At 54.1% G+C, this 24,085-nt stretch overlaps 2 protein-coding genes and 1 non-coding gene across 6 annotated transcripts in view; all 3 read right to left on the bottom strand.

Annotated features, from left to right (window-relative positions):
* Positions 1-374: 374 nt before the first annotated feature.
* RPL13 (ribosomal protein L13) lies at positions 375-3,234 on the bottom strand. Its single transcript, XM_046682682.1, has 6 exons — positions 3,211-3,234; positions 2,882-3,002; positions 2,445-2,586; positions 2,094-2,267; positions 1,378-1,434; positions 375-802 (listed from the first exon to the last, which is right to left on the bottom strand). Exons 2-6 carry the CDS (start codon positions 2,983-2,985, stop codon positions 644-646), a joined length of 636 nt encoding a protein of 211 aa, XP_046538638.1. The 5' UTR covers positions 2,986-3,002; positions 3,211-3,234; the 3' UTR covers positions 375-643.
* Positions 2,320-2,400, bottom strand: LOC124251635 (small nucleolar RNA MBII-202). Its single transcript, XR_006891827.1, has one exon. It is a non-coding gene; the product is annotated as a small nucleolar RNA MBII-202 (small nucleolar RNA).
* Positions 3,235-7,899: 4,665 nt separating the features above from the next.
* SPG7 (SPG7 matrix AAA peptidase subunit, paraplegin) overlaps positions 7,900-24,085 on the bottom strand; it is a 33,141-nt gene continuing 16,955 nt past the window's right edge. For 2 of the 4 annotated variants that reach the window (XM_046682678.1, XM_046682680.1), the window contains 9 exons: positions 23,764-23,937; positions 17,095-17,219; positions 16,061-16,163; positions 14,864-14,974; positions 14,330-14,445; positions 12,219-12,375; positions 11,150-11,316; positions 10,391-10,468; positions 7,900-8,739 (listed from right to left, as the gene is read on the bottom strand). In XM_046682678.1, coding sequence (XP_046538634.1) covers positions 8,539-8,739; positions 10,391-10,468; positions 11,150-11,316; positions 12,219-12,375; positions 14,330-14,445; positions 14,864-14,974; positions 16,061-16,163; positions 17,095-17,219; positions 23,764-23,937 — 1,232 coding nt within the window. In that variant the 3' untranslated portion in view covers positions 7,900-8,538. Of the gene's footprint in view, positions 8,740-10,390; positions 10,469-11,082; positions 11,317-12,218; positions 12,376-14,329; positions 14,446-14,863; positions 14,975-16,060; positions 16,164-17,094; positions 17,220-23,763; positions 23,938-24,085 lie in introns of all 4 variants that reach the window. The other 2 variants (XR_006891587.1, XM_046682681.1) reach the window with 2 other exon arrangements.

The following is a 24,085-nucleotide window of genomic DNA, read 5'->3' as shown; positions in this document are numbered from 1 at the left end:
AAATGTTAGCTCAAAGCTAATCTTCCTCAAAAACAAAACAAAAACCGCCACACACCATGCTATCATCAGGGGTACAGGCAACGCAGTGCTTGTCCATGTGGGCACCGCACAGCTGGCCTCCAGCCCTCCTCTGGGGTGGGCAGTGGGGCTGTCCTGGCTGCCGCTTGGCAGCAAAGTAGGTGCAGTGATTTGCAGGTGTCTTAGGGGCAGGAGGGGCCAGCCTTCTGCAGAGCACACATGGCCCCCGTTTGGGTGATGGGCCCCTCCTCAGCACAGCAGAGGGGCAGACGGGCCCAGGGAGAGTCTGGCTGTGAATCAAGGCAAGGCTGACTACCCAAATCTGGGGATGCTAAAGTAACTAGAAACTACTCTGATTAAAATAGACAACTTTACTTAACATTAGGCATTGGAACCTTCCCAGAAAAAAAGCTATTAAATTATTCAACCAACAACTAATCAAACGGTTCGGAAATACAAAAAGCAAGATGCAATCCAGTCTCCGGGCTCCCCTGCAGGAACACCTTCGTCCCCTGCCAGGCCTGCAGGCTCCCCTTACAACAAAACATCTCCCCAGGCCACAGCCCGTTCCTCAGACGGATGTCACGTGGAGACCGCAGATTTATCGCAAGTTGCCGACAAGGCTTTATTTTTTCTTTTCCACATCCTGCTCTGCGGCCTCCTTGGCCCTTTTTGCCCGGATGCCGAAGAGCCGGGCGTTGGCGCGGGCCATGCGGAGACTGGCGAAGGCCTTGAAGTTCTTCTCCTCGTCCGTGATGACTCTGGCTTTCTCCTTCTTGTAGACCTGGAAGAGAGCGTGGGGTCAGGCCTCATTGCGGAGGCCTGTGACGAGGCCGAGAACCAAAGGCCGGAACCCGAGGCGCCTTTGAGATCAAGGAATGCCACCTGGCCAGGCCACTGCTGACGCTAGAGGCCGCCAGGCCAGAGGTGTAATAACCCTCCCCAGGATTCAGCAACCTCCCCAAACTCAAAGCAGAGGCAGAAGCAACTGCCTCAGTTATGAAGGATGGTGGGGCGCTGCGCTCAGACCCGCCACCCGTCCCAGAGGAACCTCAATGGCCTGGTCGCTTGCTGGGCAGGTTAGAGGATCATCAAAACATGCCCAGAGAAAAAAGAACCCAACAGATGAGGAAGTGCAAGCGAGGGTCCCCAAAGCTTCCTCAAAGGGAGGACAAAGCCCTCCCAAGGAGTGCACCTGTTAAGAATGCACGATGCTCTTCCCAGGACTAAAGAAAAAAGTCCCTTTTCGTGAACCTATACATCTTAACGCAGGCCCCAGGTGCCGCCCTTTACTCCCTGCAACCCCTTCCCCGCCCCAGTAAGCCTTCACGTGCGCACGCGCTGGACTCCTCCACTTACGTTCCGTATAGGCATAACCGGTCCTGTCAGCTGGGTGGCCAATTTGAGTTCTTCCGCCTGTTAACGAGAAAGGAGAGTCAAGTGGACTCAGCTCATTTCCCCAAGAGCTCCAACTGTCTAATCCTCTGAGACAGCCCCACGCCTTTCGCTAGACGTCCATCCCCGTGCTTGGAAGTGGAACGGCGCCTGCCCTCACAGGTGTGTGTGTTCGGCACACATCCTCAGTGTGTCACTGGGGTCCTGGTGCATCTAGCTAACAGCAGACACGGGCAGACACAAGACAACCACCCAAGTGTGACCAGGGATGCAGGCAGAACAAACTATGGTCTGGACTATAAAGTCACCCCCCAAACCCTACTCCTGGAAGTCCATAGGCATGGACGCTGTCAACCGCTAAAAATGTCTGCATTGCGTATGAAGCATCTTAAACAGCAAGACACTTCCAATGTAAGAAAGCTAGCTCTAACACAAACAGCTCTCACCATCACCATAAGCCAGATCGCTTTTGAGGACAAGCGTGAACTGTGGCAGTTCTCACAATTAACGTACGATCGCCCAACAGGTTTTTTTCTCATTCATCAGTTCTCTACCACCCACCCATACAGGGCCACCCAGCCTTAGGAAACAAAGAAATGCTAAGTAAATGCCTCCTCTTCTCACACCACCTGACCCACAGGCAGGCCTCCAGGCCCCTCTCGGGCCGAGCACTGACTCACCGAGCTGTCCCCCTTCTTGGGGGCCGAGGGCCTCCTGGGGAAGAGGATGAGCTTGGAGCGGTACTCCTTCAGCCGCTGCACGTTGGCCTGCAGGGACTCGGTGGACTTGTTCCGCCTCCTGGGGTCCACCGAGATCCCGATGGTCCGGGCCACCTTCTTGTGGATGCCGGCCACCTGCCCAGAGACACACAGATGCAGCCCCGAGGGGTGATCGCCCCGCGCCCCCAGCGCGCGCCCGGCCGTCAGACGGACAAGGGTTCAGTGCACTTTCATCAAGGCCATGCAGAGATTCCGGAGACTGTCATCATGCGACCGGCAGGGACGGCTGACGGCGCCCGCCGCGCTACTCACCCGCAGCTCCTCCAGGCTGAAGCCCCTGCCGGCGCGCACGCGGGTGTGGTACCTGACGGTGGGGCAGCGCACGACGGGCCGGACCGGGCCGCACGCCGGCCGCGGGGCGATGCGCCGCGCCTTGGCCTGCCGGGCCTTGCGCCTGGACGGAGAGAGGCCGAGCGCCGGTTACCCCGGGCCCCCGCTCGGGGACACGGCGGGACGGAGGAAACACACGGAGGAGGCACGGAGGGGACACAGGGAACATGGAGGGAGAAAGAAAATGCACGAAGCGGACACAAGGAACACGGAGGAACAGAGAGGAGACACACGGAGGAGACACAGGAGCACAGAGGAACGGAGAGGAGACACACGGAGAGGACACGGGAACACGGAGGGACGGGGAGGAGACACGGAGAGAACAGAGGGAACACAGGAGGCCGCGCCCGCCCGCTCACCTGCGGATCTTACGCGCCGGCTGGTTGAACCACGTGGCCACGCGCCGCTGCCAGTCCTTGTGGAAGTGCGGCTTCAGGATCATGCCATTCCGGCTGGGCGCCATGGCTGCTGCCTAGGGGCCTGCGGGGTAGGCAGCGAGTCAGCACCTGGGCTCCGGCGGACGCGGGGTCCCATCCGCCCGCCTGCCCACAGAGCCCGGGTCACGGCCCAACGCCATCTGCAGAGTCCCTTCCTCGGCCGCGCGGGCAGCTGCCCTACGCGGATGGCGGCGGATGGAACCCGATGGCGATCACCGGCTTCCCATGGCACCGAGCTCCAGACTACCCACCTCCTCCTCCCGGGTACGGCCGGCGAAAAGGAAGTGGCGTCGCAAAGCCCCCTGGGATGGTTGTGGGCCCGGCCAACCAGAGGCGCCGGAGCTTTCTGACCAATCAGAGACGGGTATCCCGGAAGTGACGCCCGTGCGCTCCCGGCCGCTCCCGCGGTCCCTGGTGGACATGGCGCCGCCTGCGCGCTCTTCGCGGCCCCGGAAGAGGACGCCCCGACCCACAGGGCGGCCGCGGCTTGGGCTCAGCGGGCTCCAGTAGGTGCCCGGCCTTTCCTGCTCTGCACGACGCCAGACTCGGTGTGAGCTCTCACCGAGGCTTCCGGTTTCGTTCCACCTCCCGTCGGGGCTTCCGTGCTACTTCAGGCCCGTAACTGTGCCGAGCGGGCCGTGAGCGGGCGCCCGGCTCCTCTCGGGTGTTTCCACGCGGAAGCCCCCCTCGGCGGGTCGGTAGCTCCGCCGCGGCCGGGCAGCTGGGACCGAGAGTCCCGGCGGCCGGCTGCAGGGGCCGCTCTGCCCGCCGCGCGTCCTCCTGACGCTCTCCGCGACGGGCCGGGGAGTCGCCGCCGCCCGTGAGCCTTGCCCCCAGTGACCCTCCTGCCCGCCCTCCCGTCGCCAAGTTCCCTCGGTGGACCCGGTCAGCGGTTTCAGGACGTCACGACACGAGTGGGACCCTCGGAGGCCGGCGTCCTCGCTGAGTAGACGGGTTGAGACACCCTTGGGCGTTGGAGGCCGGGCTGGGGCTCGGCGAGGAAGGCTAGGGTGTGGTCGGGGAGGCCGGCGTTGAGCCGCGCGGAGGAGTGCGCGGCCTGCAGGGAGGTCCGGACCCGTCCGTGGTCGGCACAGACGGCTGGCACGAGGCGCTCCTCCCTGAGCCGGGCAGCCGCGTCTGTCTGGGAGGGTAGGACTTAAGATGCCTTTAGTCTGCCCCTCTCGCAGACGCAGGCGGGCTCACGTGGAAGGCCCGTGCCCGCAGGTCCCTGAGACAGCGGCGCGGGGTTGGCGTGGTTCTACCCGTGTGCCGGCGTCGAGACTTTGCCGAGGTACTTGAGCTTCTCCCTTCGGTGAGGTGGGAGGACTGCTGGGAGTCCCCACTGCTTTAGGGCCCCGCACGCGGCGGCGCCCAGCACGGGGTGAGCCAGTGATGCTGGGCGGTCCTGACGTCGCACAGCCCTGCTTCCAGGCGACATGGCAGGAGCCGGGGTGGTGAAGGCGGCGCAGCAGAGGGGAGGGTTGGAGTTAGGGAATGCTCACCAAAACCGTGAGAGATGCTCTTCCGCCTCAGATCACCGTGTCCAGTGGAGCTGGGGCCTGAACCCACGCTCACTCCAGGCAGCAGCATAACTGCACCGACACTGGAGGAGACGTTTGTGGAATAAACGCTTGCCTTGGCTCCTGACAGATTTCTTTGAATGTGATCAGTCAGATGTTAGCCCACACTTCCTGTGCCGTTCTCAGCCCCTTGCAATGATCCCGCGGTGGACCCAGATACCTGCTCCGTCTAATCTCAAGCACATTCCTGTCCCCATCTGCAGTGTCTCTTTCTGGGCAGACCCACAGACTCAGGCAGCTCCATCTGCCCTAACCCACGCCTCCACCCGAGCTCCAGCTGCTTGCAGTTAAGATGCTGCCCTGGGCCACTGGGCCGGGGTTAAGGGTCTGAAATTGGAAACACTGCTCAGAATTAAGTTCCAGGTGAGAAAGCCAAGTTGTAATTTGAGGACTGTGGTCTGCTGCACACAACCAAGCCAGGCGTAGAATTCCAGTTTTTCCATGCCTGAAGACTCCACACTTAGTTCCTTTAAAAGTATGCAAAATGAGGGCCAGCCCGGTGGCGCAACAGTTAAGTGCACGTGTTCTGCTTCAGCGGCCCCAGGGTTCGCCAGTTCAGATCCTGGGTGTGGACCGGGCACCACTTGGCGAGCCATGCTGTGGTAGGCGTCCCACATATAAAGTAAAGGAAGGTGGGCGTGGATGTGAGCTCAGGGCCTGCCTTCCTCAGTGAAAAGAGGGGGATTGGCAGCAGTTAGCTCAGGGCTAATCTTCCTCAAAAAAAACAGTATACAGAATAGCAAGGCAAAAAAAGTGATATGAAATTCTACTGGAAACACGCTCAGCCTTCCTATTGGGAAAGATTAAAGTGTCATGCAGCGGTCCTTTGACATGAAGCCTTGGCTGGCCCAAGGGTTTTAAAAGTCGGTAGCCATAGAGACAGTCCCTGTCCTGCTTTGCACAGAACTCCACAGCCTCAGCTCTGCTGAAGGGCTTTGGGCTTGGGCCTGCAGGGGCCACTGAGAGGGCTGCCACTCATGCCCCTGGAAGCCATGCCACGCTGGGCTAGGAGGCTCGGGGGCCAGAGGGCCTGGATAAACGCCCCTGGAGGTGTCGGAGCATGCTCTGCACAGCTTCCCAGAACTTCTTTGCAAGGCTGAGCTCCAGTAACTCAGCCGTACCGGCTCATTCTCCACCTGCACCTGATTGCCCTCATCCAGCTGCTGCTTGGAGGGTCGGCCTCAAAGAAATGCAGCCTGAGACAGTTGACGATAGCGTCTGGAGCCCTTGCAGGCACACAATCTTGATTTTATTTTTCTTAATAAGTTGGGGAATATTCCTTTTTTTTTTTTTTTGAGGAAGATTAGCCCTGAGCTAACATCTGTGCCCATCTTCGTCCATCTTATATGTGGGGCACCTGCCACAGTGTGGCTTGATAAGCAGTGTGTAGGGCCACACCGGGATCTGAACCCACGAACCCTGGGCCACTGAAGCTGAGAGCACGAACTTAACTGCTGCACCACTAGGCTGGCCCCACAAAAATCCTGATTTTTAATATGGCAGCAAAGTGATTTTATAGTGCGTTGAGGAAAAACATGTCATGTCTCTAATACCACTTTGCAAAAATTAGCATGCTAACAACATCCTATACATTGAACTAGGAAAGCCTCCAACTCAGTAGTTTTACACTGCCTGGTCACAGAAGGCGACAACTCCGCCTCTCAACTTCCCCAAATCAGCCTACACATAAATCAGATATGGGCGAACTCGGAGTCCTGTAATATGAGAAACACCCAATGTCATGGAAAGAAAACTGCAAGTACGTTATCATAATCATAAATGTTCCATTTGAAAGTTCTTGAGAGTAGATCTTAAAAGTTATCACAGAAAAGAAAATTCTGTAACTATGGTGATGAATGTTAACTAGACATTGTGATCATTTCACAATATATATATCAAATCATGTTGTAAACCTGAAACTAATAAAATGTATGTCAATTATATCTCAAAAAATAAATTTTGAAAAAGCAAAACATCATTTCATTCTTGAGTATAGATCAAAATGGAGAGGGGCTGGCCCGGTGGCACAGCAGTTAAGTGCACATGTTCTGCTTTAGCGGCCCAGGGTTCACCAGTTTGGATCCCGGGTGCAGATGTGGCACCGCGTGGCAAGCTATACTGTGGTAGGCATCCCACATATAAAGCAGAGGAAGATGGGCATGGATGTTAGCTCAGGGCCAGGCTTCCTCAGCAAAAAGAGGAGGATTAGCAGGAGGAGAAAAAAAAAAAAACAGAACAATTTGTATTGTGATTTAAGAAACATAAAGTTCATTTCTCTTTTAATTTGCAGAGGCTATGTTAAGTATACGTTTACTTAAGGAACAAGTGTTTATCTCAACAAGGAGACCTCCCACGCCTGACTCAGAGAAGACTTGCAGAAGCTACGGCCAGGCCATGCTGCAGAGGGCAGAGGGCAGGGTTGTGGTCCCAGGGGTGCAGTCTGGCTGCTCCAGGAGACCACATGCTGTTGCTGGAGAAGCCTCTTCACTTCCAGGACCCCCTTCAAGGAGGTGTGAGGAGCAGTGTTGGTCCACGCACGAGATAGCAGAGGAGGCATTACCCACGGTGCTCTTCTCCAGCACCAGGTGTCTGATAACCGGGAGGTGACGTCACTTATGACCCATCAGAGGGCCCAAATCTGCGAACAACTCACTCGTGTAAATCTGAGCACGAAGTGACCTTCCTTCTCTGGGTGGCCATGAGCCCACTCACACCAGCGAGCACTGGGAAGCCGGGCTGCAGCTTCCTCCGCTATAGCAAGGTGGCCCTTTCCTGCCATTCACCTCCTTTTCCTGGCTAAGCATCTTCTGGCACTCAGCAAATGATTTTCCAAAGGATGGACAGACACAGGCTATTTGAATGAAGTGCGGGGGGTCCACCATCAGAGAGGATGCCACCCCAGGGCAGAGGTACCAGCCGCAACGCCCTAACTACATGCAGATCTTTGGGAATGAATTGGAGAGCTGGGGCAAAGGCCACAGTGCCCCTCAGAGCTGCCCTCCCTTGGTGCGTAACCACACCTGCCCTGCCCCATACAGCAGGTCCTCAGGGCAAAGGGGGGCAGCAACAGGACAACCCATCCTATCAGGAAGCGGCCATAACCGCTCCAAACGCCACTCACAGAACAGGCGAAGCAGTGAGAGCAGCAGGGAGGAGCCCCCATGCTGTCGGGCACCCCTGGAGACAGGGGGAGCTGAGGGCACTTCTGTCTCACAGCGATGCGGCGTCCTTGCCCCTTTATCCCAGATCCCTGTGAAAGGGGATCTTCAGTTGATTATCTCATGGCCGATTATACACTGCAGACACAATCCTGTGATCCAGGACAAACCAACAACCCCGGGGGGTTAGAGCTGGCTGTGCAATACGACGACGTTCTCCATCCACAGAATTTATTGGTAAGTATCCCAACAGTTCTCAGGTGTCCCCCACAGCACCACCAGACCAGCAAGGAGAGGTTCTCGTGCTCAGTGGTCCACACAGCAGTAGGTGGCAGTGTTTTAATCCTCTAGAGTCTCGGTATCCCCACTGACGAGTGAGCACAAGGACAGGGCCCAGCAAGGAACCAGTGACAATCGGCTCAGAGGGTCCCTTCATCGCAGATCCCATTAGCATTCTGGTGAAGACACAGGAGCCAGGAGCAGCCCATGCACCAGCCCCGGCATGAACAGGCTGTTCAGAGCCTGCCCGCTGCACTGCCCTGGGATCCCCCCACACCAAGAAGTGACAGGGTGACAGACTGGGGAACTCAAGAAGGGCTCCACGCGCACCTGGGACCCTCCCATGGAGGAAAACCATCTAAAACAAAAGCTGAACCATCCATCTCTCGAAGACTTTACTAATCCCGGGGGGGGGGGAAATGGGCACACAGAGCTCGGAAGCCCTCAGCAGAGACCAGAGCGGGCCGAGTCTCTGGCGAAGGGAACTTGAAGGAGCCAGTAAGGAGCTCGCTTTCTGGGTCTGGCAGACGCCACAGCCCCATGGGCAGTCAGGGTGAGCCCACTATTTGGGCCATGATGGCTCTTCCCCTCGGAGCGGGGGCTGCTGAGGCGCCTCCTCCTCCCCGGCGTCTTGCTTCTCTCGCTCAGCGTCGCTCCACCTCTGAGGCGCGATCATCTTCTTGGGTCCGTGAGGCGGCGGGCCGATGAGGGCCTCGATGTCCTCATAGTTTATCACTTCCTTTTCCAGCAGGGCATTCGCCAGCTAGGAGGAACAAGCAGGGCAGTGTGTGAGCCCCCGACAAGGACAGACAAGAGCCTTTTGAGAGCGCAGCACCCAGGAGGGAGGGGCCCCCCTCCCAGGAAGGGGCGTCTGTGAGCAGGAGGCCCCGACAGGCCACTTTCCCAGGGAAGCAGCACATGCAGGCAGCTCCAGCAAAGAATCCCTCCCTGTCTGAGGCCTGGAGAGGACCCCCAGCTGCCGGCCTCGTCAGCCTTCCACCTCCCTTTGCCAAACGGTGTGCATGTGTGCACGTCGGGGAGTGGGAAGCTAAAACGCAGAGCCCCTCACTGGGATCTGGGGAGAGGGAGCTGGCATTGAGGTCTGAGGGCCCTCACAGTTTGCGAAGGGAGGCTCTGCCGCTCCAGATGTGGTCGTGAGAAACATGCTGAGGAATCCTATGAGCATCCCGCCCCAGCAGTTCATCTCTGCCGGCTCGGTGCCGACTACAAGGGGACACTGCACGGCTGCTCCTAACTGCTTTCCGTCACCCCCAGATTGGGGCGACTGCTTCCTCTGCACGCTGCCCCACTATCTTGCTGAACTCTGAACCCACCAATGGTGTGAGGAGACCACAGTGCAGACCAGAGACAGGACACTCTCAGCCCGCCACAGAGCCAGAGGCCTGGGCAGCAGCCACAGCCGTGAATGGCAGGTTCCGGCTCAGCAGGTCCGGTGGGCCTGACACACTGCACTGCTCACAACATCCAGTGAGGCTGGTGCTGCTGGTCCAGGGACGACACTGAGCCCCTCCACCAGGAGCTGACCCTCTGCCGGGACACAGTCACTTCACCTCTGAGGTCACCTTCCCCAAACCCAACGCGCAGGCTCACTGTGAGAACATCTGGGGGACGCACTTCACACACCAGGCCAGGCCTCATAAAGGCCAAGGCCATCACAACAGGGAGTGAGAAACCGCCCCGGCCAGGAGGACCCTGGGGAGAGGGTGGACCATAGACGGGACGCAGGGCAACACTGAGGAAGTCCAACTAAGGTGTGTGCTTCAGTCACTAAGAACACGTCAGTTCTGGTTCACTAGGTGTGGCAGACGCTGACAGCAGAGAAAACTGGGTGTCTCCAGTAGAAGGAACTCTCTACTATATTTGCAACTTTCCTATAAATCTAAAACTATTCTGAACTTTAAAGTTTATTTTAAAAATTGACAAGAGTTTGGGCCCGGCCCGGTGGTGCAGCACTGAAGTGCGCACGTTCTGCTTCGGCGGCCCAGGGTTTGCTGGATCCCGGGTGCGGACATGGCACCGCAGGACAAACCATGCTGTGCTAATCTTCCTCAAAAAAAAAAAAATTGATAAGAGTTTAAGAGTTGGGAAAAGATTAAAGCGAAGTGACCAAACGCTAATTACTGCTGACGCTGCGCAAGGGGCACATGGGTTGTTATGTTCTTCTGTCTCCTCGGGAGGAAGTGACTGGACACATTTGTAATAAAAAACTAAAAGGTATGGAAAATGTTCATTTCAGCTGAACTGAATGGAACACACATCGGTTATCCTGCTTGCTCCAGGTCTGTGGACAACAGTCCACGAGAGGGCAGGCAGCCAGCCGTGCCGGCACAGTGCAGTGACAGTCAGGGCCCTCCCCAACTTCTGGGGGGCAGGCGGGGGCTCAGAGGTCTCACCGCCTGCAGCTTGTCCAGGTTGTCCTGCAGCACCTTCTCGGTGTGCCTGTAGGCCTTAGCCACCAGCAGTTTTGCTTCCTGCCAATCAAAGAGAACAGATCTGTAAGGAGCAAGGACAGCTGACTAATGTTCCCAGTGTCATCTATGGCCTGGCTCTGCACCAAAGTACATGGAAGAAATGCAGGTTCAGAACACAGCCTCTCGTCTCTTAGGATGAACAGGAGAGCCCAGCTGCCAATAGTTTCCTGCCCCTAGCCTCTCCCCTGGGAATGCCTGCCTGCCACCCATTCACACCCAGAGACACCCTGCCAGCTCCTGGAGGCCAGGGAGCCCGCTTCTGTCCTCTATGCCCAGAGCTGCTTGTGCACCAGGCCGAGTGGAGCTGCCCCAGGATGGGGACCCCTGCCCTGGTCCAGTCTCACGTGGGCAATGCAGTACATCCCTACAGGGACCACGGGACACTGGCTCTATCATTCAGTGCATTTATTTGATATTTGTCCCAGTTCCACATAATCTACAGTTTCATCAGGAGCCACACGGGTCCTCATCCAAGAACAAAAACTTGGCAGGTCAGAGCTGCAACAGAGGCCAGGAAGAACACCCACGATGTGGGGGCCACATGACAGCTCTCAGCTCAGCGCAGTGGGGGCCTCACGTGGCAGAGGGCACCAGCACAAGACCTGTCTCCTAACCTCACTGCAGCGCAGGACGCAGCCGACGCTGGGCAGAGGTACAGCAGCGAGGGCCATGCAGACTCACGTGGTCCATCATCTGCTGGAGGCCCTGGCTGAAGGGGCGCCGTCCGATGCCCGTGAGGCCCTCCTGTGCCTCGGGGAAGGAGACGGGCCCGATGCTCGGTGCCATCCCAAACTGCCTCACCATGGAGTAGGCGATGCGGGTGACCTTCCTCAGGTCGTCCTGCGCCCCTGGAACGTGGGTTCAAGAAAAAACGTTTCTTTCCAGTAGTGCCAGGCCAGGGCACCCTGGTGCCCCACTGGCACACGCCTGGGCCTGACAGCAAGCAGAGCACCCGGGGGACAACAAACTCTTTTACTGTTCCTTAAAAGAAACTTTTAAAAATGCTCTTTTGTTTAAGCAGCAGCTCCTCAGGATGCGTGCTCGGATTCACTTCCCCAGCAGTTCTCCGACACAAACCCAGGTCTGCACGGGGCGCGCACCAGCACAGAGCCCCAGAGTCACTGGGACAAGCCAGGAGTGTCCTCCGCCTCCTCTCTGCACAGTCGACTGAGGCAACAGCTTCAGAACAGGGAAGCTGCTTGGATTTTATACAGTTTTATGTAGCCATTGCCAACAATTAACCAATTAAACGCATTTACAGTCTGCACATGTATGTGTTTTTTGCACATGTATGTGTTTTTGTATCAAATTATTTAAAAAGCCTTGCTTAGTTCCAAATCTCCTTTCCATAGCTCATCTTTTTTTTTTTTTTCCTTTTTGAGGAAGATTAAACCTGAGCTAACATCTGCTGCCAATCCTCCTCTTTTTGCTGAGGAAGACTGGCCCTGAGCTGACATCCATGCCCATCTTCCTCTACTTTATTTGGGACGCCTACCACAGCATGGCTTGCCAAGCAGTCCCATGTCTGCACCCGGATCTGAACTGGCGACCCTGGGCCACCGAAGTGGAACATGCAAACTTAACCACTGTGCCACCGGGCTGGCCTCATATAGCTCGTCTTTTAAAGACACTTAATAAAACTCACAAGCACACGTGCATCCCCCTGTTCAGACGCCCCAGCATTCACCCCACATGATAACGGGTGTGAAGGCACTCTGAGACCCTCAGTCCCACCCGGCCGGCTCCTCACCAGAAGTGACCTTGTTGAAGGAGATGTTCTCTGACGCGCGGCCGCCCAGGGCCATGCACATCCGTTCAAACAGCTGCTCCTTGGTGAACAGGTGCTGGTCTCTTGGGAGCATCTGAGCAAAGCCCAGTGCAGCATTTGTCCGCGGCGCAATGGACACCTGCAGGATGTCAGGCGGCCCGAGTTAGCAGGCAGGATGCAGGCGTCAAAGACAAAGGTGGGGCAACGTAAGATCTCTAACTGGAGGGCTTCAAAGCAGTGAAGCAATTCTGTACTGTCCCCGTTTTCACAGGAAAGCATGATCCTATCACTGAAGGAGGCTCACACACTGTGCGGTGTCTTCCTCGCACATTACTACATATATATGAAGTAAAGAACAGCGGAGACAGGGCCACTTAGGTGAGGTCAACCAAGAGGTCAGGGACAAACTCCTCCCCTTACCCCCCACCCTGGGCTATCTGCACTGCTCCTCCATCACCGCCTCCACTGCAGGCCACCGACCTGCATGAGCGCCCTGCGCCAAACCACAGACACGCTGGCTTGAGGATACAAAAGGGGAGTGGGGACTCTCCTTGCCTTTGCCCCCAGCCCAACACCAGGTGTACCCACGGGGCCACCACTCCAGCGGGATGAGACCTGCTGCAGGAGCGACAGGGAGGGGGCCTCGGGGCAGCAGGAGCTGTGCTGCAGCAGGCACTGTTTCTGAGGGTTACAGCACCGCAGAATCTGAAGGGCAGACAACCTAAAACTAGCACTAAAGTCAATTACAATTGAAAAGGCTATAAATAAGGACCAGATCAGTGACAGGAACTTCACAATCTGTCCCCAGCAGAGTACTGAGCCTTGGAGGGGTTTCTCATTACAACTAGTTTATCTGACTTTTAGCCATCAAATGAAGTGAAAATTCTGAGAATGGGAAATTGTTAATTATGATATTTACTTAATTGTGGATTTTTCTGCATTAATTTTTTTTTGAGATACTGCATATTAAAATATTTATCTTAGGGGCTGGCCCCGTGGCCAAGTGGTTAAGTTCACGCACTCCACTTCAGTGGCCCAGGGTTTCGCTGGTTCGGATCCTGGGCATGGACATGGCACAGTTCGTCAGGCCATGCTGAGGCGGCGTCCCACACGCCACAGCTAAAAGGACCCACAACTAAACATATACAACTATGTACCAGAGAACTTTGAGGAGAAAAAGGAAAAATAAAATCTTTAAAATATTTACCTTCATTACTGAATTTTTGAGTGTCCCATAAATGTCACACCCTTGGTAGCTGTCCCGCCTGCCTCACTCTGGGCCTGGCCCTGGTCACCTCAGTGACTGCTGCATATGATCATCTTTGTCACAAGACACTAGACTTCCAGCCCTCAGATGAGCATATAAAAGGAACCAGCCTGATCGGTAGGACATCATCAAACACCACCAGACTAACAATCTACTTTGCTACAACTAACACCTCTGAAAAGAAAATTAACAGACATTTAAACAGCAACACAGCAGGCCGGCAACTGCTACATGGTCCCATTTTTGGAAGCTCAGGAAGTGCAGTGCAGGTCCCTCACAGCTTGGTGGAACCAAACTGGATGCACAGGCCCCCATGTGCTCTGCTCCGGGCTCCAGCAGGTCACAACCCACACCCTCAGCTTTAAAGACTGGGCACCCGCATCCCAAATACTTACATTGTCCTCAGCGGTCACTCAGGATCTCCTGGTCATGAAGCTACACATTTTGAGGAGGTGTTTATGATATTACCATTTGATACAAATAAACTTTCATCAAGCTCACAATTGTCTACAAGAGTAGTGTTTTTAAAAATGTAGACTAAACTCACTTCTCTTTAAGCCTAGGAGTCATTATATCAAAACACTTCAGAGCTGACAAGACTGACTGTGTAGACAGGGGAGTGTGGCCTCAAACTGTCATGCCCATGACTGGAGCCCCTGGTTCAGATGAAAGACCTCCCCAACCCTATGCCTCCCAGGATGACGGAGCCTGCAGTCGCCTCCCACCCTGGCCCAGGCCCACCTTGTCTGCGCCCCAGCACAGACATGTAGTGCTTCCAAGGTCAGCTCTGCTCACGGGCCTGTCAGGTCGGCCCACAGGACCTTACCTTCATCACAGCCTCGGTGTGCTCCAACAGCCAGCCCACCAGAGCATGGCCTGACTCATGAAATGCAACCACCTTCTGTTCCTCCTTTGAGAGGATCTTGCTTTTTTTGGCAGTCCCTGAAAGAAGGTCAAGAAAATGAGTTGGGCTGCAGATCACCCAGGCTAAGAATGCCAGGCTGTCTCCTTGGCCACGCGCAATTTCCACCCCATCATCAGAGCAGGGTCATCACCAGACGTCTACCACCTGGGTCCCTGTCCCCAGGTGAGCGCCACTCACATGTGAGTTTGCCAGATCCTTCTATATTCTATTTGAAGAGTGTGTCTGCTCTTAGGCAAACATGCAGTATTTAAATGAAGGAAAAATAAGTCCATTGTAAAGACCTGACTCAAAAACAGAAACACTTTATGTATTTTGTCCAATAATCCTTTGCTAATCACTTCCATCACACGACGTCTAAGCCTGACCCGGCTCCCTCCATCCCCCTTCCTCTCAGCATGTAGGGAACGAGCCCTGTGGAGAACCAGGTCCTCATACCAGCGATGACGCGCTCCACAGCGTACTCGAAGTTGAAGGTGTGGACGGCCGTGTGCCCTTCCCGTGCAGCATGCAGTGCGGCCTCGTTACAGATGTTGGCGATGTCAGCACCTGTCAACACACCGGGGGCGTTGGCTCTGCTCCCTCAGGGCTTGGGAGGAGGGGGGGCACGCGCTCAAGCAGATGAGGGGACTTGAGGGCAGGGGTGCAGGTGGAGAGGGCCGAGAGCAGGAGGCCAAGTGCCATTTCACACAACAGACCTGAACCACCTGCTCACAGCCACTCCCACCTCCTTCCGTGCATCTGCCTCTCCAGACACCTCACCACTTGAGTGTGACCACATCACCCTGGGTTTTATTCCACCTAATACTTCATGCACGCATTGATGGAGAAGAAATTAAAGGCTCCCTAGTATCCAAAAGAGTCTAGTTAAAGACGTTAAAAAAAAATCAAAAGGGAAGAAATTATATCATAATAAAAGGAATTATTTACATTGCCCTTTAAAATGAGAGCCATACAGGAAAAAAATCCTGATTTCTTCTTTTGTGTGTGCTGGGAAAGATTCACTCTGAGCTAACATCTGTTGTCAATCTTCCTTTTTTTTCTCCCCAAAGCCCCAGTACATAGTTGTATATCTTAGCTGTAAATCCTTCCAGTTCTATGTGAGCCACCACCACAGCATGGCTCCTGAGAGACGAGTGGTGTGGTTCCAAGCCCAGGAACTGAACCCAGGCCACTGAAACAGAGTGTGCAGAACCTTAACTGCCAGGCCATCAGGGCTGGCCCCAAATCCTGATTTGTGATGTCTGTCTCTACTGAATTAAACCTGAGACCATGAGGGAGGGCAGTGGTGCCCCGGGGGTGACAAGGCCTGGCATGGCAGCACCTGGTGGGGAAGAGCAGGAACACAGGGTCTGTGCTGGACAGGATCTGAAGCAGCAGTATTCGGAGCCCTGAAGGCCAAACTACCAGTGTGGGGACACAGCACTGTGGGTTCTCCACCCTCAGGGAGGAAAAGCAAAGTGCTGTGCAGCTCTATCTGCTGCTCACTCTGTGTGCACAACAGCACTCCAACCCATGCTGTGTTGACCGCGGGGCCCTGAGCAGGGGGGACAGAGGGAACGGGGGGAGGCCTGTGCCCAAGTGTGCAGGCAAGGCCAGCCGACCCTCAGGACCAACAAGAACCAGCTCCCGTACCACTGAACCCCGGCGTCAGCTCTGCCAGGCGCTGTGAGTAAAAGCTGCTGGCCTGGGTCAGCTTCAGGCTCTTCAGGTGCTGCTCGAAAATCTCCCGCCTTTCCTGCCAGGAAGAAAGGACATGGGGGGGGCTCATGTTGACTGACATTCCAGGCCCCCAACACGCCTGCCCCGTAGACAAGAGCTGCTCAGGAGCCACTGGCTTTTAGATCAGTTGCTTCATCGTCAGTCACAACCCATGGTTTGTGAAACCAATTTAGAGCTGCACACAGCACTCCAAGAGTGAAAAGGAAGAAAGGGAAACAGAATGGACAAGGCGCATCACACACAGCAAGGGCCTCTCTTGTAGAACTTATGATTCATGTACATCCCATGTGCTCTGGACCCCGCTATCCATGTTGTTTGTATTGGAAAGACGGGAAGCCCTCCTCGAGAGTGGTGTCAGGGGAGTGCCTTCCTCCGCTTCTTAGGGAGGAGCAGTCGAGAATCACCCCAGAACGATCACTGGGGTGTGCCATGGGCCACAGCCCTGCTCCCCCCTCGGGACTCCACGGGACATTAACCAACTAGCTAATTGCCAGGGCGACCCTCCAAATCCTTTCCAACTCATGCTGGGTCCCTCCCACACACGTGATCCTCCTCACAGCACGCTGGGTCCCTGCTCCCTCAGGCGTCACCACGAAGCCCCAAACCCCCAGAGGCCTGAGACAGGGAGGCTGGCGGGCTGAGAGGTTGCCAGGGCTTCCACCTGCTTCCACCAGCTCAGGGAAGCTGCACAGCTCATGCTCCAAAACCAGGGAGCACCTGAGTACTTGACTGCTCAGGATGGAGCTCTGAGGCTCTCCAAAGAACGCGCCACAGAACTCAACCCAGACCAGTCCATTCAACCCAGACGTTCGAGGATGAGGAGAAAAACATGAGTGACAGAAACAAGCTGCAAAACCAAGAGGAGAGCAGTGAGCCCACGTCTGGACAGACCAAAGGCACAGCAGTAGGCGACTAGGCCGAGGACAGCAGCCCCAGGCCACACTGACCTGCAGCGTGGGAAGGTCAATGAAGACGTGTCTGTCCAGCCGGCCTGGCCTCAGCAGAGCATTATCCAAAATGTCAGCTCGGTTGGTGGACGCCAGGACGATGACATGGTCAGTCGTGCCCATTCCTGGGGGGACAGACCGTGGCTGTTAAAGTAGGGGTCCCCAACACAATAGCATTCCCCACAGGGTCCTCTTCCAGGACACAGGACGGGAGAGATCTCCCACTGGGGTCCTGGGGAAAGGAACACACACATCGTCATTCTGAACTAGGAGCCATGAACTGACCCAGGATTGATGCTTCCCTGAGAACCTTCCACCAAAATCACCATAAGAGGCAGAATTCGCCTGTTTTATTTCCCCCAGCCCACCAGCCCAGAGGCAGAACCGCAGACCACACCTAGGCTCTGTCTAGGCCATCCTCTACATCCACACAGCATCCCCGGAGGGAACCTGCTTCTCACCAATGCTAACGGGGGACCTGGGGAGCAGGGGCCCTCTCCTCACGCTCCGTCACCGCACTTCCTCTACTTTACAATAACTCACTGGGCAGGAGGGCCGGAGAGGGAGGGTAGTGGACCAGGACAGGCCAGCTCCTGACAGGCACTGAGGCTGGCCTGGGACACAGGGCTCACCACACACCTCTCAGCTTTTGTGGATGTTTAAAAAGTTCCATAAAATAAAGATCCATGATCTACCCTTCGCTAACTTAAAAATTCCTAATAAACTGACATTGACAAATTTTAAATCTCCATCAAGTCTTTTAACGAAAGTGAAATTTAGAAGAAATATTACAGAATTAAGCTCTTGGAGTGTGTCAGCCACTGTGACCTCACAGCAGGCTGTTCTTAACTGCACTGCACAATCCCATGACAGCGGCTCCCTCCCTCTCGGGCCAGGGGCTGCTCAGACGGACCACAGGGTGCAGACCTCCTGGGGCTGGGCCCTTGTTTTGTTTTTCAAACTGTGGATTTTGACATAGATACACAGCAAGTTGCAAAAACAGCAGAGAGAGTCCCCTCAACCCAGTTTCCCACAGTTGCATGTTAAGTAGCAAGGGTGCAGTGTCAAACCAGGAGAACATGCTACGCAGCCCACAGGCCTTAGTGGGCGCCCCCCCGTCCTACGGGCACGCCCTCCTCTGTGCTGAGTCCTCTGCAATCTGATCACATGCAGACTCACGGAGCCTCCACCTCAATCGAGACCGATTCCACCACCACGAGACCTCCTCTACAGTCACAGCCCTTCCCCTCTGCCTTTCTAACCCTGGTAACAGGCATCTGTTCTCCATCTCTAGAATTTGGTCATTTCAACAAGCTCATACAAATCGAATCATACAATTATGTAGACTTTTGAGGTCAGCTTTCTTCACTGAGCATAATTCCTTGAGAGCCACCCAAGCAGCCGCGTGTGAGAACAGTTCGCTTCCTTACAGTGCTGCATGGGCCACCAAGGTGAGCGCACACCGCAGTTCACACACCTGCTCAAGGACATCTGGCCGTTTCCCATTTTCAGCTATTACAAATACATGAGCATTCCCACACAGGTGTTCTGTGTGAACACTTCTTTGGGATAAGCGCCCAGGAGTGTGAATACTGGGTCATGTGGTAAGTGTACATTTAGTTTTTTCAGAAACTGACAAACTGTTTCCCAGAGAGGTCGCACCATTTCACATCCCCACTGCAACGTGTCAGGTCCACATCTCCCCGACAGCTTCATGGATGTATTTCTGCAGTTGCTTTATTCCAGTGAGGGCCCAGTCCAGATCCACCCACAGACTGGGGTCCTCCCCAGCACTTGGTGTGGCCACTGTTTGTTATTCTAGCTATCCTAGTAGGTGTGTGTTCCAATCAAAACCTCAGCAAGATTTTTTGGTGGATGTGGACAAGCCTAGTCTCAAAATTATATGAAAAGGCAAAGGAAGGAGCTATAACATTGCTGGTCAGGAAGGACAAAGCGGGAGGAATCACACAACCTTCTTCCAAGACTTACATGCCACTACGTGACGGAGGCCGTGTGTTATGGTGGTCAGACAGACTCGCAGACCCCCAGCAGACCAAAGAGCCCAGAAACGGATTCTGCCAAATATGCCCAGCTAAGCTCTGACAAAGGAGCATGAGCCATCCAGAGGAAGCACAGTGTTTCCAAGACACGCTGCTGGAGCAGTTGGACATCCACAGGCAAGAAGGTGAAGGACAACCTAAACCTCACACCTACACAAAAACCAACTAAAAATGGGTCGCAGATTTAAAACAGAAGCAGCCACGTGAACCATAGCTGGGGTTTCTAATGGCTCCCTGTGGAATGAGAGCTCATGTCTCCGATATTCTTTCTAACACAATAGCTCTGACGGAGACATTGAAGTGCAAAGCCCTTTCTGCCGATCAAACTGTAAAAAGGTGACTGTCAACAGGCAACTCGGCTAGGCCGAACCCAGAGCTCTCCGAGGCAGGTGCCCTCCCATGTGGTCTGGTGGTCCTGCAGGGCCGCCCCTGCCTGGCCTATGAGCCGGGGATTTCTCTTCCTCGGTAAGCTTTTCCCACGACGGGCACAGCATCTGCTCCATGCTCTGTACTTCAATGAATAGACACTGCTCTTCCCCAACGAGTGACAAAGACTCCTCAGACAAATCTGGAGGGCTGAGAATGCTCGGCTGTGTCTGCGCACAGAGGGACTTGTTAGCTGCTGGCCCAGCCCAACAAGAGGGCTTCAGTCAGGGATTCTTGGGCGAGAGCAAATCCTGGGGCGGAAGCAGCTCCTTTCACGGCAGTGTAGAGAGGACCAGCTCAGAGGAAGATGCCATTTGGTAAATGCTTCCTGGTGGGCTCAAGTCTGCCCAAAAAGGTGCTCTCTGTCTTCAAGTGCAGAAGGCAAGATAAGCAGAAAGAGATGTGCTACTTCTCATGGCCTCGAGTGCTCAGTTGAGAGAGCTATGTGGGAGCCTCCCCGTTGAGTCCCCTCACAAATAGGTCACAGAATCACAGATGAGGTCATGCACTTTAACCTCATTTTACACATCAGAAAACCCAGCTCAGAAAAGAAGGACCAGCGTGAACTCCACAGGGTCCTTCCACAAGTCCATGAGCATGCCTGAGGCCCAGCACATGGACGGGCATCTGCAGGAGCCAAAGGACAAATGTAAACATCGCCATACCTGCCAGAGCGGTGGAACTTGAGCAGGCATCTAGTCTGGACAGCCAACTAGTCATCTGATGACTTTCAAAAGATGTTCTCCCTTTGTACTCTCAACATCACAAAGGTTATTCTTTCTTTTAAAGAGATGACCAGAAGCTATCATCACAATCTGGCACTTCTGAGCAGAGACTCCTCAAATGCATGGCGCAGGGTCACAGCTGCCGGACAGAACGCAGCCGGCCCATCATGGCCGTCCACCTACCCAATCCTCAATGGTCACGAGACCCTGCAGCCAGAACCCAAGGGGAGTTCCAGATTTCTTTGAGACTCCAAAACGACCTCTGGAAGCAATGACCAAAGCCACAGTGAAGGCAACACGCCACTAAGAGATCATGTAAAGCCATTCAAAAGAGAAGCAATGCGATGTGGTTTCTTAGAAGTTGGAGACTTCAGAGGATAGCTTTTTCAACTATAAAATAGTACACAGCTTGAAAAGCAGATCCAGCTCATCACAGCCAGAGCACTCGGTGGAGGGAGCACACACGCCCCCAGAGGAGGGGTATAGAATCCCAGTGGGTCCCTGGGACCTGGCCTAGAGAGTGCACTTGGAGAGTCCCCACCTCTGAGGGTGTCTCTTGACAGCTACATGTCAGAATCTGAGCCCCACTCCATTCATGTGTCCAAAGGCACTGAGTTCTTCAGAAACGTCCTTGCCAGGAAAGTTTGCTCTTCATGTGGAAGGTGGCCCTTCAGACCCTGACTGTTGCTGCCATAAGTAGTCCCTGAGCAAATGTTGACGGCTGACTGGACGAGGGAGAGACGGGACGCAGGATCTGCAGGGGCAGCTCCAGATGTAACCACTCTTCTCATGATGCGAGTCAGCCCTTCCCTCAGCTCTGAGGAATGATGCTCCGATTTTAAAACGCGAGCTTTCCGAGCCTACAGAAGCCTCCAGTGCAGCAGCCCACCTGACCTGCGTGAGAGCGCGTGAAGAGAGGCCTCGCCACGCGCCTGCAGCTCAGTCCATGTCCCGCACAGGGACAAGGTGCGTCAACGCCGTGTGTGGTGAGGGGCAGCGAGACTGCTGGGATCTTCCTGCCAAAAACGCACAGCTCTACCTGACTCTGAGGAACAGCACAGCCTCATGGTAGGGACATCCCTTCACAGAAGTATCAGAAAGACAAAGACGCAGGAACAGTGCCAGCTGGAGGACACCAAGGAGACAGGATAACTAAACGCAATGTGTGAGGCTGGACTGCATCCTGGACTAAAAAAGGCACGTCTGTGGGATGAGAGGCCACCCACGTGGACGCTCGCATCCTGGTCATGTCCATGTGGGCCTCTGGGAAGCTTGGAGGAAGATATAAAGGAATGCGCTGACTGCTTTTGCAACATTTTTGTAAGTCTGAAATTATTTTAAAACGAGAGGTTAAAAGAAAGTTTTGCCTTTAGTCTCACTCACAGTCAAACTCTACTATCCATATGCTGGTCAAACGGTACAAACACTTTAAAAAGGATAATAAATACACAAATAAAAGCTCTCTTAGAACCAAAAATACTTTGAGAAAAAAGTGTCTCCATCATCTACAATATCTAATATAGAAGTAGAATTCTGCTTAAAGAAAAGTTAAAAACAGATCTTACACAGCAGGGTCTCGAAGAGACATTTGTATGCCCATGTTCTCAGCAGCCTTATTCACAGTAGCCAAAAGTGTCCATCAACTGATGAATGGATAAACAACATGTGGTCCATCCACACAATGGAACATTATTCAGCCTTCAAAAGGAAGGAAGTTCCGACCCATGCTACAACATGGATGAACACTGAGGACATTATGCTGAGTGAGATAAAACAGATACAGCAGGACAAACATTGGATGACTCCACTTATATGAGAGACCAAGAGGAGTCAGATTCACAGAGACAGAAACTAGGACGGTGGGCACCAGGGGCTGTGGAAGGGGATGGGGAGTCAGTGTTTAATGGGGACAGAGTTTCAGTTTGGGAAGATGACAAAGTTCTGGAGAGGGATGGTGGTGATGGTTGCACAACAATGTGAATGTACTTAATGCCACTGAACTGTATATTTAAAAATAGTAAAAATGGTAAATTTTATGTTATGTATATTTTACCACAATAAAAATAAACATACAGGGGCCGGCCCAGTAGTGCAGTAGTTAAGTTGGCACGTTCTGCTTCTCGATGGCCCGGGGTTCACCGGTTCCGATCCCAGTGCAGACATGGCACCGCTTGGCAAAAGCCATGCTGTGGTAGGCGTCCCACGTATAAAGCAGAGGCAGATGGGCATGGATGTTAGCTCAGGGCCAGTCTTCCTCAGCAAAAAGAGGAGGATTGGCAGTAGTTAGCTCAGGGCTAATCTTCCTCAAAAAATAAATAAACAAACAAACATACAGGGGCCAGCCCTGTGGCCAAGTGGTTAAGTTCACGCACTCCACTTCGGCGGCCCAAGGTTTTGCCAGTTCAGATCCTGGGCACAGACCTAGCATGGCTCATCAAGCCATGCTGAGGCAGCATCCTATACTGCACAGCCAGAAGGACCTACAACTATAATATACAACATGTACTGGGGGGCTTTGGGGAGAAGAAGAAAAAAACAAAAAAGATAGGCACAGACACTAGCGCAGGGCCAATCTTTAAATAAATAAATAGATAAATAAATAAATAACATACATTACATATCTACACCAAAAAAAAAAGAAGGAGCCAACCCAATGGCATAGTGGTCAGGTTCACACCCTCTGCTTTGGCAACCCAGGGTTCGCAGGTTCAAATCCAGGGCGCAGACCTGCACACTGCTCATCGAACCAGGCTGCGGTGGCGTCCCACATGTAAAGTGGAAGAGGATGGGCAGGGGTGTTGGCTCAGGGACAATCTTCCTCACCAAAAAAAGAGGATCTTACAAAGGTTAACTCAGAAGAAACACAATTCCATGTCACCTTTACTGGGTCATCTCCATTAAAAAGAAAAAGAAAGCAAGCCAGCCTGAGGTCATGTTCAAGGGCAGCAAACACAGCACCTCCTCAGGGCACCAGAGGCCTCAGCTGCGTTCCACAGATGTCCTGCTCCATCCAACCTCAGCCAACCAGGCGTCACAGAGACGCACAACAGCACAATCAGCTGGCTCCTCCAGGCTGGAACTTGCCATCACAACCTGACCTGCCACCTATATTCCCAGTTTTTTTCCTTTTTCTTTTTCACTATCATCTTGACTTTTTAAAATTAAAAGCTGTCTTTCTTGAAAGCAGCAAGATGCTGACTACTCCTTAAACTGGCCTTGTTTCTGGTTCTTACCTGCTACAGAACAGCTCTCTCTGTGCTGACATCACCCTCACCTCTGGCAGGTGGCGTGGTGGAGAAACAATATAGACCAGTGACTGGAGGAAAATAAAATGCCTATGAGCATTAGTGTAAGGTTCTGGAACAATAAACATAAGCAGCGTGACCCTAGAAAACGACTGTTCTGAAAGACGGAGGAAACCCTCCCGCACAAGAGCGGCTGGGGACGTGGGCACTCACCATCCATTTCCACCAGAAGCTGGTTGAGCGTCTGCTCCTCCTCCGTGTTGGAGAAGCCGGACATGGTGGTGGAGCGCTTCTTGCCCACGGCATCAATCTCATCAATATACACAATGCAGGGGGCACGGGAGCGGGCTTCCTTGAAGAGGCTCCGCACGCGGGCAGCGCCGAGGCCTGATGGGACACAGAGGGCCAGGAAGCAGACAGGTGACGGGAGATGAACCCTATGTTTGTGCCAGGGGCCAGAGCTGCCCACTAAAGGTGACAAAATCTCAGCAAGTGTCCTCTCGTGCAAACAAAGCCAGGCACCCCATCCCAGAAG

Source organism: Equus quagga, chromosome 13 (assembly GCF_021613505.1).
Source record: "Equus quagga isolate Etosha38 chromosome 13, UCLA_HA_Equagga_1.0, whole genome shotgun sequence".
In the NCBI taxonomy this organism is placed as follows: Eukaryota; Metazoa; Chordata; class Mammalia; order Perissodactyla; family Equidae; genus Equus; species Equus quagga.
This window is presented reverse-complemented; position numbering and strand designations above follow the sequence as displayed.